The 18,434-nt window shown below is 30.1% G+C and overlaps 1 protein-coding gene across 10 annotated transcripts in view; it reads right to left on the reverse strand.

Moving 5' to 3' along the window:
• LOC119679555 (PDZ and LIM domain protein Zasp) overlaps nt 1–18,434 on the reverse strand; it is a 96,751-nt gene that overhangs the window by 14,013 nt on the left and 64,304 nt on the right. For 7 of the 10 annotated variants that reach the window (XM_038091975.1, XM_038091979.1, XM_038091978.1 and 4 more), the window contains exons 4-10: nt 18,072–18,205; nt 16,833–16,927; nt 14,079–14,484; nt 11,295–11,489; nt 7,217–7,325; nt 1,119–1,391; nt 684–858 (exon numbers count right to left, since the gene is read on the reverse strand). In XM_038091975.1, the coding sequence (XP_037947903.1) occupies nt 684–858; nt 1,119–1,391; nt 7,217–7,325; nt 11,295–11,489; nt 14,079–14,484; nt 16,833–16,927; nt 18,072–18,205 (1,387 nt within the window). Of the gene's footprint in view, nt 1–564; nt 859–1,118; nt 1,392–7,216; nt 7,326–11,294; nt 11,490–14,078; nt 14,485–14,991; nt 15,203–16,832; nt 16,928–18,071; nt 18,206–18,434 lie in introns of those variants that run through there. The other 3 variants (XM_038091974.1, XM_038091980.1, XM_038091983.1) reach the window with 3 other exon arrangements.

Raw genomic sequence — 18,434 nt, forward strand, 5'->3', positions numbered from 1 at the left:
TGCATTTTAATTGTTTCATTTGTTCTTGGCGTACATATTTTTTATATATATTTTTATATATTTTTTTATATTTTTTGTTCTTAATCACGTACATAAAAACTATTATTGTTGTGTTGTGTGTTGTATGTATAAATTTGTTTTGGGTTTAGCATTTATACAATTTGCATAAAACATACAATTTACACGGAATAAAAGTATTTATGTTGGACAAATGGTGAACGCAAATATTGTTCGCTTTTATTTTAAATTTTGTTGCATACACTTAGGCTGGTTAGTAATATGAAGCATTGCCGGAATTGAGTTTTTGTTTTTGTAATCGAAAAAGTTTTTAGTAAATTTTGCTTGCAACAAAAATTTGCTTCGTTTTCTTTTTTGTTAAAATTTAAAAACTTAAATTTATTTCAAATATTTATACATAAATATATTGTAATTTATATACACATATGTATAAAAACATGTGGTAAATAATTATAAAAGTTATATAGTATATATTGAATATTGCATGTAAAAGTAGCAGTTTTACGCAAACAATAAAATTATTTAATATCACTGCTGCTACTTTCAATACATCAATTAAAACACTAATAAGTATAAATATATATCACTATTCTCTTGTATTTTGTTAATAATGGATATACGTTAAACCCAATCACTTTCAATTAAGTAATCATCGTCATCCTTACCTTGTTGTCCAACATTGGATCTAGGCAAAGTAGCATAAGGATTGCTAGCGGGTTTTGGTGCCTGTTGTTGCGGTGGTGAAGCCCATTGTTGGGGTTGGGGTGGATAAGAGATTGGAGACTTTGGTGCAGCTGATGGTGGGGCAGCACCGAATGGACGTGCATAACCTTGATTAACCTTTAATTCAAAAAACAAAAGAAAAAACACAATACATTAAAACCTATTTCGTATTTCAAGTTATGCATTGACTAAAATGTCTATAAACATTTGTTTGCTGTTCACAAATGTTTATAAACATTTGCGCAATAGTTTTTTGTTATTATTAGTTAACAACAAATTGACATATTCAACAACAACATGCTGTGCTTGGACTCAGTTTATTTTGTTCGTACTTGCTATCAATTGCATTGAAGCTTTTGGCCTGATCTTGAACTTACCTTATAGTTGATGCTTCCACCCTTACCAGGCGGCACTACACTACGAATCACATTCCCAGTCAGTGTGACATATTCGAATGGTTGATCACCTGATGCAGAAAACGACGGCTGAGCTATATTCGCGGCATTGGTATTGATCTGCCCGTAAATCGATTGATCATTATTCTCAAAAGTCGCTGCCATATTCGCTGTGGTGTTGTCTTGTTTAATAATTTCCGCAATCGGTGCTTGAGCTACTGTATTTGCTGCTGTTGTTGCTAAAGGATTTGCAACCTGACATGGATTAAATTTCAATTGATTAGCAAGCGCTGCTGATACTGCAGCAACATTCGTTGTTGATGACGCGGGTGTATGTGTGGTTGTGTATGGCTTGGCGGTGCCGTTAAACAAGTTATTGTCGTTGTTATTCAAAATATTTGTGTGATTAATGTTATTCTTGTTGTTATTTTGTGTTGCTGTTGAATTAATACTATTATTACTATTATTAATATGGTTGTTATTGTTATTTGTGTTTGCTTGTGACAACAATTTATTGGAATACTCTTTCAAAAATTTATTATACACCGTATTTGTGGGTGCATGTAAGCCAGCAACATTCTTATTGTATGTATTCATGTCGTTCTCGTTTTGCTGCAACATTTTACTGTTGCCATTGTGGTCATGAATTTTGTTTGCGCTTATATACAAATTGGCTTCATTTTGATCCATTGGCATTGGTGGAGGCGGTGGGGGTAATGAGGCAATGTAATTGTCAGGTGTAGGGGACGACATTGACGAGGTAAGTGAAGAAGCCGACGAAAGCGATGACAGACTGCTGTGTGTATGTGTGTGATTATTTTGATTGTTGGCATAGAATTGGCTATCATTTTCAAATTGTTGTAATTGTGTTGGTGAGGGTGGTGGGGGTAGAGAATAATCGGCGGTATCCTCTTGCTGTTGCGTGGGCGATTTTGAGTTAGTAATTGCATTATGTTAGGAGGCAAACGCAGGGCGCATTCAAAAACATTAGCGAGTGCATTAAAAAAAAATTAAATTAAATTAATTAAATAAATAAAAATATAATTTGCTTAATTAAAAGTAATTAATATTTAAAAAAAATTTACTGTAAATACTGTGTTGTGATATTTATTTGAACAAATAATTATTTGTGATAATTATTTGGCAGTGTTAATATTGTTTGATTCGATTTTATTATAAAATTCAAAATTTTTTTTTTTTTTTAGTACAAAAAGAATTATTTTTTTTTTATTTTTAGTACAAAAAAAAATTTGTTTTTGGCTTCAGTTTTTTTTTTAGAAATTATAGTATTAGGCATTAACACCTGTTTTTCGCAAATCATCATAAATATTTTGCAGTATGGTTTTATCAGAAATATTATTGGAATGAATAAGTTCAGTTCTATAAACTACATACAAACTCCATAGCCTTAATTGACATCCATCAAATCTACCAAACTTGAATATGGAACCCACCTCTTTTTTAGAGTTTAATGTTTTTAGCAATAAAGGGTTAGGTTATGTTTAATAAAAAAAATGGTTAATAATAAACATTTTTGCTTTATGTATCGCCCCCAAATTCCCCTCCTTCAAGTATTTTTCAAATATTTCATAAAACTTTCCTGTAAAAAACTAGAATGATACTAGAATCATACAATGGTTTCGTGTCTGCAACAAACTTTCTTTAAACAACTTTCTGAACTTTTTTCGTTTGAATAACCTCCCGTAAATCCCCGTCATACTTTTCATAAAAAATTCCACTTCTTCCCTTTAAGCAATGGAATAGATACAAAACTGTCGCCAGAGGCGGTGATTCGCTTAAGGGAGGTGAGATTTTTTTAAGGCTTTTTATACTAAAAATGAAAGCATTAAATTGAAACAAATCTCCTAAATTAAGTATAAAACTGTCCCAAGTGTTTTGATATTCTCAAATGAATCATCTTCAAGATGTCAATGTTAGGGTATATATAACCTTGGTAGGGTTGAATTCAAAAGCTCCACTTTTATATACCACTCCTTATCACTGTTGATGAATTTAACATATGCCATAATATCCAAGACTAAATGGCTTGCAGATAAATTATTTCAGAATATATAGGAGATTGAGAGACTAATTTAAGTTGAGATATAATATGTACTGTGTTCTTCGTAGATTTGGAAACCTTATAATAATTATATATTATATTCATAATTTTGTTTTTTGTATATATATTGAAATTGTTTAGGGACTTGAAATTCAAACTAAAGTCGAAAAAATTGTTCAGTATGACGAACTTTATACAAATCCAAATGAAATAGCTGATCCCAATTATAATGAACCTCTATTTGATATATAAAATATGCTATCCGATGGGCATATTTACCTAGTTGTTTTGAAATTGACGTTTTTGTCACTGAAACTTTTTATATTTACTATTATTTTTAATCTTTTTTATAACTGAAGAAAAAGGATTTGTTTGCAATTTACGGGAAATCTGCCATATACGTAACCTAAGCTTGAACCATAGGCATACTTTACTCTATTTACAACAGAAAGACTGTGGACTTCTATCTGAAGCAAAGTATGGCTTCTCTTTTTTTTTAATTTTTTTGTAATTATGTTTGCTGGATAACGCAATAAATTATTTTGAAATTTTTGTTCATATGAATCTTTTAATGAAATATAAGTATAAAATAGGTGTAGGGGAAAACGATTGTCAGGGCTAGGTATGCAGTTACAGTTCTTCCGGTCGCAGTGAAATCTTATGCTCACGTCATCGGCATATGAGAGTTGTTTATGGTAAACTTGAGCAACTTAGAAAGGCAAATGTTAATTAATTTATATGAATCACAAGCTCACAACTAACGAGAGAAAGAGAGGGAGAGAGATAGAGAGAGGACGAATTATTGTGTTTGCATCGACCTAATCGGTTTATCGATTTATTATAAGCGGGCTTGCTAATCTGAGAAAAATTTTTTCAACTTCTATTATGGGACCGTTTCGTTTGTTCTTCTTATGGGTTATGCGCCCTTTCAATCATCTAAAATTATTCATAGTAGGAGTTGTGGTTATATCTACATTTCTAATATATGAAAAAGCAATTGATTGATTTTATAATTCAATAAATTATAATTCATAAGACATAAATTTGTTTTACCATTATTATTATGTGCGACAAATTTAAAAATAATTTATATATATATAAAACCTAATTATAGGTGAAAAATTTACAAAAATAGGAAATTCCCAACTATGCCAGCAGAGTTAATGTTATAGGTCAAGGTCAATATATTTATTTATGGGATTACAAAACAAAAAATTATTGCTGGTATCAATTTTTTTAAGAAATTAAAATTTATTTTTAAAAAATTTGTTAAGAGTATTCCAAAAATTGTTTAAAAAAGGATTTTTTTAAAAGTTTTTTTTTTCAGAAAGTTATTATATAATTCTTCGTCAGTGTTTGTAGAATATACTTTAAACTTTTTTTTTTAGGTTATAGAATATTGGTTCGTTTAAGGATATTTCGAGTTCTCTTAATGTTTTCCGTTTTTCAATTCAAATTCATAATAAAATTTCACTTTTCGAATATTTTTATTTTCTTGCGACTATTTCATTGTTTTTTTTTTGTTTTTTTCTGTGTCAGAACACTTAATATATTATTAATTATTTTTATATATAAATTAAGTCACAATTCGCTTTAGTGTCCGCTATGACGGACACCATCCGAACACGTTAAATTCAGACTAACCGAAAAATCGCAAAAATTTGGATTTAGCAAAAAAGGTTTTATTTGCCCGAAAAGTGCAACGTAAGTATTTTTGTAGTGCGACTGCAAAGATGCAGTTTTTTATGTGAGTAATTGCATAGTTTAGTATTTTTATTTTCCTATATGTATTTATTTATTTCAAATAGTAAAAAATAAATACTTAAAAATACAATTTAATACAACTAAAAAACATAAAAAATTTGCACGATTGCAAAGAAATGGAATACGAGTCCACAATGAGACATCATTTTTTATGCTATTAAAAAGCAAAGTCGCGGAATTCATGGGTGTAGTTAGGGGGAGCGTAGAGGGTGCCCACCTTAAAGTGTGCCGGAAGTTATATATTATGGCAAAAAGATCTCTCATGGTTGAATAAAACAATCTTCCTTAGATTTGATAGATCGATTACAATCATTGACAAACAGTTGGTGTTGTGATTGTAACCTGGATCTATAAATCAGATAACGGGAAAGGAATTATAAAGACGTGTACATGGTTAAAGTAGTATGGGAAGAAAACGAATTATTTGGGAATATGAATGGATAAGTGATTGAGTGAGATTTAAATTAAGGTAAACCAGGATTAAGATAACAAGCCACTACTATGGGTTGGTTAAGAAAATCGTTTGTACTCAAGTTTTTTACATGCATTAGTGTAGAATTTGGCGGACAGACTATATTGCCTTTTCGATAATTAATTAATTTTTCAATAAACTATATAATAAAAGGTATAGATTTCTATATTTATATTTCTCATCAGTTTTTATCAACAAAAACTCTTCAAATTAAACCTTCTCTCCGCTTCTTGACTACACCTATGGCGTAAATTTCAATATATTTACAATTGCAGATAGCAACAAATATCAAGGGGCGACTAATGATCGAGATGCAGTGTTTTTAGTATTGCGCCCTGTTATTGATTGTACCAAACAGCACTGCTTATGTTGATCTGAGCAATTGGCATAATACAAAATCTTTTCATTACACAAAATTCTTGCAGTTCGAACTACTTTTTTAAAAATATTGGCAAAAATATCTCTCTTGTACATAAACAAATTTATTTTTGTAATCAAATAAAATGTGCCAACAAAATAAGCAAATAATCGAAAATAAACTTTTTCACACTATTTTTACATTAGACACAATGTTTACAGCAAATTTCTTAGCAACCAAAATAAACACCAGCAACATTTACAAAATGTTGCTGGCGTCATTAGTGGCTAAACATTTTGTTTACTCCAAATATCAAAGACAAAATTATTAAATGTAAAAGCATAATTAATTACTATAAATTTTTAATATAATAACAACCAGGTTTTTAAATATTTTTTTAAAATGTTTCTTTAAATATTATTTAAAAATTTTTTTAAATGTAATAAGTATATTTTAAATTTTTTTAAATATTATTTAAATATTTTTTTGAGTATTCTTAAAATATTTTTAAATTTTTTTATTTAAATTTTTTTTTAAATATTTTTAAAATATTTTTTAAATATATTTTTAAATATATTTTTTAAATTTTTAGAAATATGCTTTTAAATATTTTTTAAATATATTTTTAAATATTCTTTTAAATATTCCTTTAAATATTCTTTTATATATTTCTTAAAAATATTTGTAAAATTATAAAAAAAATTTTTTTATATGCCTTTTTTAACATATTTTCATATAGCATAAATGGCTTTAAGCAACATGTGAGCCATGGCTTGCAGTATTTTAAGCGCATTCAACTGGAATATTAACAAAAAAAAAAAAAAACGAAAACAACATAGCAACAAAATACAAATTATTTGTATAAACAAACACACAATTAAATAAAAATACACACACACTTATGGAAAAATGCTTACACAAAGCAAAGACACTTTACAGCCAAAGCCCTTATTTAAAACGTATTTATTACATTTTCTGTGCTGCTATTCTTTCTGTTCTTTCTGTAAACATTTCTGCATTGCCTTGCATGTTGCAGCAACAAATATTATCGTTTCATTTCAAAAAGCAATTTTTTCTCGTAAATTTTAATAAAAATATTTGCCCAAAAATCTACTAAAAAGCCACGTTTTCAAAATGTTTATCAAAGCCAGCCTTCGTTCATTATTCATTTTCTGTTTTCTGTTTTTCTGTTTTACTGTTTTTCCCTTTGTTTCTTATTTAAATACGAGCTTCAGGTGTTCATTTTGATATAAAATGAATTCATTTCGGAATATCTTTTGCCAGTGTTAACAAATTCGTTTGCATTGGTATGCGTGTGCACTTTTGCTTGTGTTAGTGTGTGTTTGCTCGGTTGGTATTATACAATATTCTGTTAGTATAAAATATTCCATTCATATTGGGTTAAGTGTACAAAGTTTACTTACCGGTGCTGGAGCTGGTGCCGGAGTTGGAGTTGAGCTGCCATTGGACACACCATTGAATCCATGTGCATTCAGAGCAGATGAAATGGTGGTGGCACTCAGTTTGGTGTTGCTGCAAATATGTGAAGTTGATTTAATAAAATTAAAAATTTTCGTTTGAGAAAATTAAAGAATAACACAAAATACTAAATAAACTAAATCTAACACTGCTCTTGTTGCATTTCATAACGAATTGCACAGGATAACTCAATTTAAACTCATTGGCTGAAATTCGCCAGTGAGATACCTATGGGTCTATCCATAGGTTCTTAGCAATATCAGGTAGACTTAAACCTTTATGTATGTAGAACCTGAACTGGACATTTTAGTAAGTTTAAGAAGTACTTAAAGCTCCTTCCTAAAATAAAGCCACCAAGAATTTTGAAAGACTTCTTAAACCGTCTTTTTACAACAAACATCGGTGAGATTTGAAAGCAGATTTGTAATCTCTAGTTATAATCTACATGAACCGTACTGTGCGTACTTAAGTAGTGACAGATAGAAACTGATAAATATTTTATACAAAAAATAGAAGAGATAGCTTAGTTTAATATGGCTGATAGTAAGCCATACATAGACCAATTGTTCCGTAGCGATATCAGACAAAGTTAGGTCTCCATATATAATGGAATCAGTAGTAGATATTTTTGTGAATTTTAGAAATACTTAAAAGTCACAAAAAAAGCACCAAACATTTTTGTACCAAAATGATCTGATAAAGAACCAAAAGAAAGAGCCATCAATCATTTTTTCAAGAATTCTTAAAGTGTGTTTTTAGACCAGATCTTTAGATGATTTAAGCCCAGATTTATATTGCATGCTATGCTTTTTTAAATGGCGGCATAGCTTTTTCTTCTGTCCAAATAGTGCATATGTGAATTGTTGTCAAAATCATTTTGACAGTTTAGAGTAGGAAGGTGAAGTGAAGGAAGGTCGAAACCTATTGTATTAGCTAGGTATACTGTTTGGATCCCACAATCGTGTAATTTTCGACATAAGGTTGAGCAAATCAGTCTCAGTCAGGTTGAGCAAATCAGTCTCAGTCAGCCTTAGATATATTAACGACTGTAAGTATTTAATTAATTTTAATGCTACATATATAACTGAATCAGTTGAAGCATGGGGTGCCGAGAAGCTTAGGTTTGAATATGGATAACCCCGGCAGTAATACAACAGATATTCTGGTGTCTCCTCATTGAGCGTCAGAAAATACGATCTACAAGATTTTCGACGAAGTAGCGCATAAGTACCCTTTTATTAACAAATAAATAAAATAGATATTTCTTGCAAGATTTATGTTTGAGACTTATAAAGAAAGTATATAATTTCTCTTGGCCCCTACAGCTCTTGCACCTTGTTATCAACACTGTTTATGCATCACACGAGTACTTTTAAAAAAATTATTTTTGATGAAACTTTCATTTCACTTAAAATCCATTTTGCCTTCATTATTTATATTCTTATAGTCATTTCGATAGGTAGGTAGATAACCTGGAGCTGGATAAGAGTGTGGACATTAATACAATAGATGTTAGGATGTCAAACATCGTGGAGCGGCAGAAAAATCTACAAAACTTTTGACATTGCGTGCCCAGCATAGCTTCATATTATCTCATTTTCCAGTGTTCTGTATTGATACTTCAAGCTGTTATAAATTAGGCAATGGCAAGCTCGACATATTATTGGTGTCTCAGAATAAATTAACATACTTCTAGTGGGATGCTCATCAAAATTTCCATTATGTGTATAGTTTTGACATCACATCATCAAATTATTGTTTGTTTTAATGTCTAGACTGTAATCTCACTAACACAATAATGATCGCAGTGGAAAGAACGAATGATGGAAAGAATATTAGTGAGTTTTTCATAATTAAAATGTTTCCAATCATGAGCATAAAACGCCGAATACTTTTTATCCAACCTATCATATGATTTGAAATCATTATAAAAAAAAAAATTCAGTTACATGTTAATAAAATTTCACGTCAACACATTTACACTCCAACTGCAATTTTAATTTCAACTATCATCGACATAATCATCATCCTCATAATCATTACATACAGTAACATTATGGCCACCATCATCAGCCAATGTAATTGCCAATTACAAATATTAAAATTTAATTTTTTTTGCCAATTGCAAATGCAAATAAGCGGCTATAAGTCAAAATATTTATGTGCGTGTAAGTTTATTGCATCGCCTCCTCTGCATTGCCAATCAACCTTTCTTTGTTTGCATGTAAACAAATGTTGCCATTCCACTTTGTCAACCTTAACGCACATTTGCAGAGGCAATGAGGCGTGCAGCTTTGTTGCCAACGCCGCGGCCGTGACGAGGCATGTAAATAACAGCATTGACATATCATGACAACAGCAGCGGTGGCGCAGCGGTGGCGCAGCATATTGACGCTCTCAATGGAAATAATTAAATAAAATCGAATTTTTATTTCAACTGCCAATATTTATTGAAAAACACCATAAATTATATAAATTACTCCTTCGAAAATGCCTCTCATTTGATTTATTAAAACAATATGTGTAATAAATTGTCGATAAAGCCCGAAATGTTTTAAAAATTAATTTAATTAATTTGATTCCAGCAATTGCAAGAATTACTGTTGCATCAATGCCTCATGTAAAATGGACAAATTGCGAGACAAACGCATAATTACATCTCACCGAAGGAGCAAAAATAATTGTCAATAATTAATGCAATATACATACTTAATGGGTACAATACTACAATAATTGAGTATTTAATTTTGTACTGAAATATGTGTGGACTAAGAACAAGCTTTGACATCTATTTTGTAGAACACTTGAGTTAACTGCTATTGGGTTAAACTGGTTGATACCAACAGCAAGCGTAGACTAATGATATTGATAATATATATTTCATAAAGCTGAAATCTTATTAAGGACTACATACGTTTTTGGGTGTGTTTCTAAAAGGATCATATCATCTTTTCCTTGTCGTGTCACCATTGCAAGGTTTTATTGATTCTCTAACTTATTGTGAAATAATCACCGTTATTAACTACGTATATAACATACTTAGAAAGTGAGGTGGTTAGTTGGTGAGAGGATTCCATCACTTTTTTCATCATCTTTTTGTAACTACGACCCCTTCCTGTTTCACTTTCTTGTCATCAGAAAAATTTGCAGTGATCCTATTAAGAACTACTTATGTTCTTAAGACTGAGTTCTCTAGTTGCCAAGACGATTTCATTATTCAATTCATTGTCTAATCACTATTGTGAGGTCTTACTGATTTTCTGTCTTATTGTCAAAAAATATTTGCTGCAGTGCTATTAACTACATATGTACTTAAAGAATGAAGTGGTTAGTGGCTAAGAAGATTCCATTACTCCATTCATCATCTTTTTGTAACTACGACCCCTCTCTGTTTCACTTTCTTGTTATCAGAGAAACTTGCAGTGATGCTATTAAGAACTAGTTATGTTCCTAAGACTGAGGTCTCTAGTTGCCACGAATTGGCAAATGATCATTATTGTGAGGTCTTACTGATTCTCTATTTTTTTGTCAAAAATATTTGCTGTAGTCCTATTAACTACGTATGTACTAAGAGAGTGAGGCAATTAATTGTAAAGAGGATTCCATCATCTCATCCCATTTGCGAGAAATTACAGTTTCTCTGCTGTATTATTAGAAAATTTTTAATGTGACTCTATTGAGAGTTATGCCTCTTAAAGCTGGGGATTGCTTGTATTATTTCAATATCCTAATTTACATCATATGCAGCAGTCTGCAGCAGACTACATATATGGCAAGAGGATTCCATCATTCGTTTTTTCGTTTTTAGTGTTTGAACTTCTACTATAATTATTTCCTAATGTCTTCACTATTATTAAGTCAAGTAGTCTTAAAGTAACGGCATCAAAAGTTATATATATAATATATAAGAATATCTCTTTATTAAGTCAATTTCATCTTTAGGTTTGTTCCGATAAGACTTACTGATTAATAAAAATAATTTTATAATTTTTAACTTATTAAAGATTATTCATATATACTTACGGTTTGATTGGTACTGGAACATAACCCTCGGTACCTGCTGGGGGATTTTGCATAGCCGCCAACTTAGCGTGGATATCGCAATAGAGTTTATTGTTGAAGTTGTAGTAACCTTGATTCTTCAAGGAAGTGCCACATGTGGCACACTTGAAACATTCAACATGAAGATTCTTGTCCTTAATGCGTACAAAGACACCGCTGTGAAAATATTTAAATGTTAATATCATTAAGTAAATATAAATAATAATGTAAATAGAAAACTTTAAATTATTAATTAATATTAATGCAGATATGAAATTGTCATTGTATTAGTAGATGTTGAGTTAACTTATTGAAAAGGCGAAAGATTATGTGAAAGATAATTATATATATACAAATGAGGTTTACTGCTATGGGCAACATTGTGTTTAAGGAACCATTAATTCTATCACAGAATAATAAATTATTGTGAGAGTATTCGTGAAAAAAGTGTATTCGTGAAAAAAAAAGCACGGACAATGTAACTCTCAATGGTTATTATGTTATTATAACATGTGAAACGACCGATCCAATATTTCGATATCTATTCAGTTAATAAACGCAGCAAGAAATTGACCTTCAGCCAAAGCAATACTTATATTAGTCTGGATCTGCAATTTTTTAGTAGTAGCGGATACATAGTAGCTGGATACAATCATTGCGTATGCAGTTACGGTCGGGTCTGTGTTAAGATATGTGTATACCCATAGTCCCTGAGATTAGGACGGTCTTAATCCTACCTTAATGCAAATTTATAAGACAGTAGATATTGTCCACACATTTGCGCTCTGAGATGTAAAGAATCAACAACATCGTATCGCTCATCGAATCGTGTCCCTTATTGGATCGTATCACTTATTATATCATATCGCATATCGAATAGTATCGCCTATAGAAACTTATCGTTTAAGACATCAAGCGTTTGCTTTCGTCAATGCTACTAGAAATCTCAAAATTTCTAAGCCATTTTATTGAGCTTTTTTTTTTCTTCTGGTACGTTTGAATTGCGTTTAGTGATCCTGCTAAATACTAACCACTTGTATGTTCATACCATTTAAACACCAGTAACAAATCAACATCATATCATGCTATGCAAATCTGTTTTATCATAAGCAAAATCTAGAAATAAGTATCTTTTATTGATTTTATATTTTTGAGGGACATTGCTTTGGGCTGTAATGAAGTATCACTTAAGTTAAATTATTATTGGGTGTATAACTTAGTCCCTTGAGTTTTTTATATTTATTTTTTTTTTTTTTGAATTACTCTGCTGAATATGTTATATATATGTATTAAATGTTTCCTACAAAGTAGCATTAATGCTTAAGATAATTACTCCTTTCACGAAACTAAAAATATCGTATGGAAAGCACATGCGCTTCTGAAATATTAACTGAGATACAGGATCTTCACTAAAAGTCTATGGAACTTTTAGTGAATTAATTCGTATTAAATAATTTATATTTATAAAAGGGTTTGTTAAATTGATTCTATCGTCCGGTTTTAACGAAAGAAACTAAATTTTAAAAATAAACTATTATTTTCAATAGGGAGGTTTTTATTCAACAGTAGTGAAATTGTAACAACAAAGTTTTTATTATTTTTAATTAATTGAATTTTTGGCTGACCATACAGCTGTTTCGAGTATTGCCAAATACCCATCATCAGTGGTCTTGGTATTATTTTTTATATTTAATAATTCGTAACTAATTTTTTTACGACTGCAAGTACAAATGGTTGAACTCGTACCCTGCCAAATTTGAAGTTCAGAGTCAGTGTTCATTGAACAAATGGCTCAAAGCCGTACTTCACTTGTATGTTATGTTCGAATTTGGAGTTTTGTTCATTTGCTGTGAAAGTTCATTAACAAATTAACGAAAATCCTAAACCAACTATAGAATAATTAATTAATTATAGTTATTTTTTATAATTGTTAAATTTCAATTAACAATTTTTGTAAAAATGTTTATAAACAAATTCTAAATGTTGCGTATGCAGTATCCATATATACATATGTTATAATATAATTTACTTATGGTGTATAATTCATTTTTAGGCAATAAATTAATATGAATTATAAAAAAAATGGTTGTGTTTTTTTGCATTATATTTTCTATATATATTAAATCATTCAAATTTCGCATGAATAAATTTAAATACAAACTTTTGTTTAACAAATTTAATACAACACTTTTATGCAATAAAAAATAAATTGAATTTATATTTTTATGCATAGAAGAAAATTTAAATTAATTAAATGCAGTTTTTGCTGAAAATGTAATACAAATTTTTTTAATTCATTTTTTTCATAAATTTAATATTATTTTTTTTCCGACTGCATCGCAACGCATATTTAATAAAATTTTATGCCTGCAGGCCGTGTTTACAATTGTTGCCCATAAACAATAAAATTCAAAATTATGACTGATAAATTCACATGCGGAAAAAACATATATACAAGTGCAAGTAGGTATGTATGTGAGTAGATGTTCTGGAATAAATTGTTACAAACGAATCCAATTTAAATGATAATGTGGCCAAAATCATGAGTATGACGCCGGTCGGAGGACAATTGAATATGAATTCGCGCATAAAAGCGAATTATTTGCTTAATTTTTTATATATATCCTTGCAACATTTTCTTTTTTATTATTATTTCATAATAATTTTTTATTATTTTTGCACATTTGCATTCATATAATGCACTTTTACATGCACATAAACACACACGCACACACTAATTTTACAAACACATTAACGTATCCTTACACAATTCCAACACCGCACAACTGACAGGCCGGATGTCCGCTTGCGGACAATGGTCTTTGGCCATCGTCATGTGCCAAAGCTGCAGCGGCTGCTTCCATTTCCGCCTTGTATTCCGGTCCCTGCAAAGCCGGACACACCGGCATCATAATAATGCGTGGATCGGGCTTTTCGGACGGAGTTGCAACTGTAGCAGGTGCAACTGCCGCAGCCGAACTGACATTGGAGGCTGAAACGGTTGTTGCAGTTGACGAGCTCGCCACCTTACTCTGCACCAGCGAAGTACTTACACGTTTCTCGGTCGTCTTCTGCACCTGCTCCTGTTGAACTGTTTCGCGGGTGGAGCGGCGTTCATTACCGCCAATGGCATGACTGTGAGTCCAATAGAAATTGGCTGGACTATGTGGCTCTGTTTCGTTACGTTACGTTTAATTGCATTGTTGTTGATTGTTCGTTGTTTTCATTCAAGAGTTTTTTTAATATTCGATTTCATTTGCGGTTGGCGACGGAAGTTGAAAATTTTATGAACCACAAAAGCAAATCTCGTTAGTAAATAATTTAATATTAATGCCAATATTATTATTTCTTTATTATTATGCACCTACAGTGGTAGCACCTAATTAGTAACTGCCTACTAATAATAATAGCTTCGAATATACAATTTAATGCAAATTTATATGTTATTTGGTATTTTAGTACTCATTACATGTGTATGTATAGTATGTAAATATATAAGTGCATTTAGTACTTCAGAAAATTTTGGTTGATAAATGAATGAGATAATGTTTCAATGTAAAGTGGAAGTATATTATATAGTATTTTCATATTTAGTTGTGTTAGTAACTTGTACTAAATTAGTACTAAAAGTTGTGATTAGTACTAAAATTTTAGTACTTTAAGTAGTTGTTTCACTTACGTTATGAGACGTTCGCAATCATTGCAAATGTTTTGACCTGTTGGCAATCCACCAGTGCTTGGAGGCTTTGGTGTATTTATTGGGGCACTAACATGTCTGGTAGCTGAAGGTTGATTGTAATGTTGTTGTTGTTGTGGTGGTGGTGGTTGTTGATAGTGTTGTGGTGGTGTTTGTTGTTGTTGTGGTTCTTGGTACTGATGATTGTTGAAAACTGTGTTCCGTTCAGTTTATTTAAGTGTGAAGTGTTCATTGTTTGTTGTTTGTTGATGTTTTGTTAATGAAATTTTTTAAATAATGAAAATATGAAACAATAAAGAAAGAAAAGGTTAAATTTCAACAAAACAAAAAACATTTTAAGAAAATTAAAGATATTCTAAATTAATAATATAAGCGCTTTTGTTGCTATTACAATAACTTTTATAACAAAAACTTGAAATTTAATTAAAAAAGAATTAACCATTCATTAGCCTAATAGAGAAATTTGATAAATTGCAACTATTTTAATAAGATAATAGAAAAGATACTTCTGTTTGTGATTAGAAGTTTGCATTATAATAACCTAAATATTAATTTCGGAGCACCGATTCAATATAAAACAGTGTGAAAAAAAACGATAATTTTATTGGAATAAAAAATGGAATCGAACGGATATATATTTTTTTTTTTGGAACTACTGCCAAATTTTTATTAGTTAATAATTTATACAAGACATAATATTTGAAGAGGTGTTATATAGATTAGCCGATATGTTGTTTGCTATTAAAATAACACCATTCACCGGAATCCCGCAAAAACTGATGTATTTCCGGAAACGAAAACCGGAAACGATTTAACTGAAAACGATTTAACCACGGATCAATTTCTATTAATTAATTACTGAATTAAAAAAATAATTGCGTAAAAATGTGAAATGTGAATTACCCGAAAATTCAAAGAACACTATGTTTTTACGGAAGAAAAAACCGGTACTTAGCCGATATATTTTTTTAATAAATAACAAAAATTTCAATTCAAAGCTGTGAAAAATTTTTTTAAAGAATGTAGATTAACCGGCTAATGTTAGCTATATACTGGTAACCCACTAAAAATTATTTTAAAATAAACTAGTACTCTAAGATGTTCGTTCGGTGGAGACACGATATTTCACACCTAATGATCAGGTCAAATTATTATAAGGGAATTCAAATTTTATTAAAATTTAAATCATAGCTGTGTTCCATTTGATTACAAGTATTCATAATATATAATAAAATTTTTTATTTCAATCTTTTCAACATCTGAATCTGTTATTAGTATAAATAGTCATGTCTTATTGTTATATCATTATTTCATTTACAAAAAATTCTTAAAATCATCACAGTCATTAACTATTTTGTTTTGTTAAGATCAACTTCTCGTAACTATTTTTAAAAATATATTTCATGACCTCTGAAAATATCACTATCGTAGTATTTACTAAACTCTGAAGTATAGCTTATAAATTCATTTTCCATATCTGCTTATATCTGTTATATATTATCATTCACATTCAAACATGTAACAGTTGCGACATTTCAAGGTCTTTTCCCTGCTTTTTAAAAACTCTTACATGTTCTACATACACATTTATTTTATAAGCTATTTATACTTAGAATTGTTCAAATTATTTATCTAAATATACTAGTTGGCAAATGCTCAAATAATTTCCTCTTAATCGCTGCAATAATTCTTAATATAGCGTAAAATACCTAAGCGATAAAAATGTCTAAATTAATCTCCTAGCACATCTACTTGAAATATGTTATTGCCACCATTCAACGCAAAGAGTAATTCGGCCAAAACGAGATAGTGTTCGATATTACCTGGTGTAGATTGTCCAGTCTCCTCTTCACGTAAGAATTTCAAGACTTCAGATTTATCGGCTTGATATTCCTTTTCGTTTTTCTTGAAGTTCACACTGAAAATAAATTAATTTATAGGTAAGAGTATGGTATACGGCATAAGAGTATTAAAAGATTTAAATACGTAAGTAAAATAGTATTGCATACTTCTAAGCGTCTATCTGAATAGCATAATCCATTGCGCAAAAAAGTAGGCAACAGTAAATTACTGTGTGATTTGCACAAGGTATCAGCAGAACTATTTACACAAATTTACTCTTCTTGCATACCTTAAGGGTTTAACTGTGTAATGTGTTACTTATAAAAATATGCAAGGATAAAATAATAATTTATCTTGAATTAATTAAGTTTTAAAAATCTTAATGAACTTAATTTAGTTCACCACACAGTCTTTAGTTTCCTCTATAGACTTTTCTACTGCATATTTGTTCTTTAGCAAATATGATATGTTATCACTTTAAAAGCAAAAAATGAATTTAAAATAAATATGCTCTTAATTAGGACATATAACACTAACACAAATTTTACTCGAACTGTAAACATGAATCACAGAAGTAAGGAAAAACAATATTAAAACTAATTTAAAATAGTGCGTAGATAAAAAGTTCCCTCAAGAAATTAAGTTAAAAGTGTGCACTTTTTCTGGTTTCGTACGCGCAGCTACATTTGAACTTTTCAACTTTATAAGTATTTACTCAAAACTTGGACTAGTTCAGTGGCGTTTCGAATGGAAGTACGCAAGTAAGGAAACTGTTTCATTGTGGGAACATTAAAAAAATTGCACTAAATTGTTCCGCTACAAGTTTGCCACATGACTCCAGTCGTTTAGGGCTAAAACAGGGCAGAGCGAGTGAATTTTATTGTATTCCTAGGGCATTTTAAAAGTTGTGAAAATGTAAATAAAAATGAAAACAAAAATGTGGACTTAAAAGGCAAAAAAACAAAAAAAAAATGTTGCTTTGTTTTGTTTACAGTTGTTTTCTTTTATTTTACTTTGAAACAATGAAAAACCGCTGGAATTTTTTTAAAAAATATTGTGAAAAAGCTACTCTTCTATTTGCTGCTATTGTTATATTCGTTGTTTCAACTTTTATTTATTTTTACTTTATATATTTTGAGTTACTGTGCAGTTTTTGTAGCAACATTCGGTGTCGTAGTTGTGTGAAATGCTTAAAAGTAAATGTTTTCATTCTCACTTACCCAAGGACACCGCCAGCCAAAACTTCAGCCTGAGCCGAAAGTGTTTCCGCAATAGATTCATCGCTGTAAATGCCAACTGGGGTGTTGTATTGTTTATTGACAATGCTCTTAACGCTGCCATCACCGCCGTTGACCTAAAATAACCAAATGGAATAGGTTTGTACTTGCAAAGTTTGTTAGGCAAAAACAGAATGTAAAATATGCAAAACGCAATATGGAATTCTGAGAAGAAAAAAAAATTATTTATAAAAATTGTACAAGTGTGAATTGACTTGATGCAGTGGTCAAATGTAATTTTATTCAATTAGGATTTCAACTGGCAAGTGGCAAAGAAATGTAATTATAAAATAAAATTAAATTAAA

The sequence above is a fragment of the Teleopsis dalmanni genome, chromosome 2 (assembly GCF_002237135.1).
Source record: "Teleopsis dalmanni isolate 2A chromosome 2, ASM223713v2, whole genome shotgun sequence".
Classification (NCBI taxonomy): Eukaryota; Metazoa; Arthropoda; class Insecta; order Diptera; family Diopsidae; genus Teleopsis; species Teleopsis dalmanni.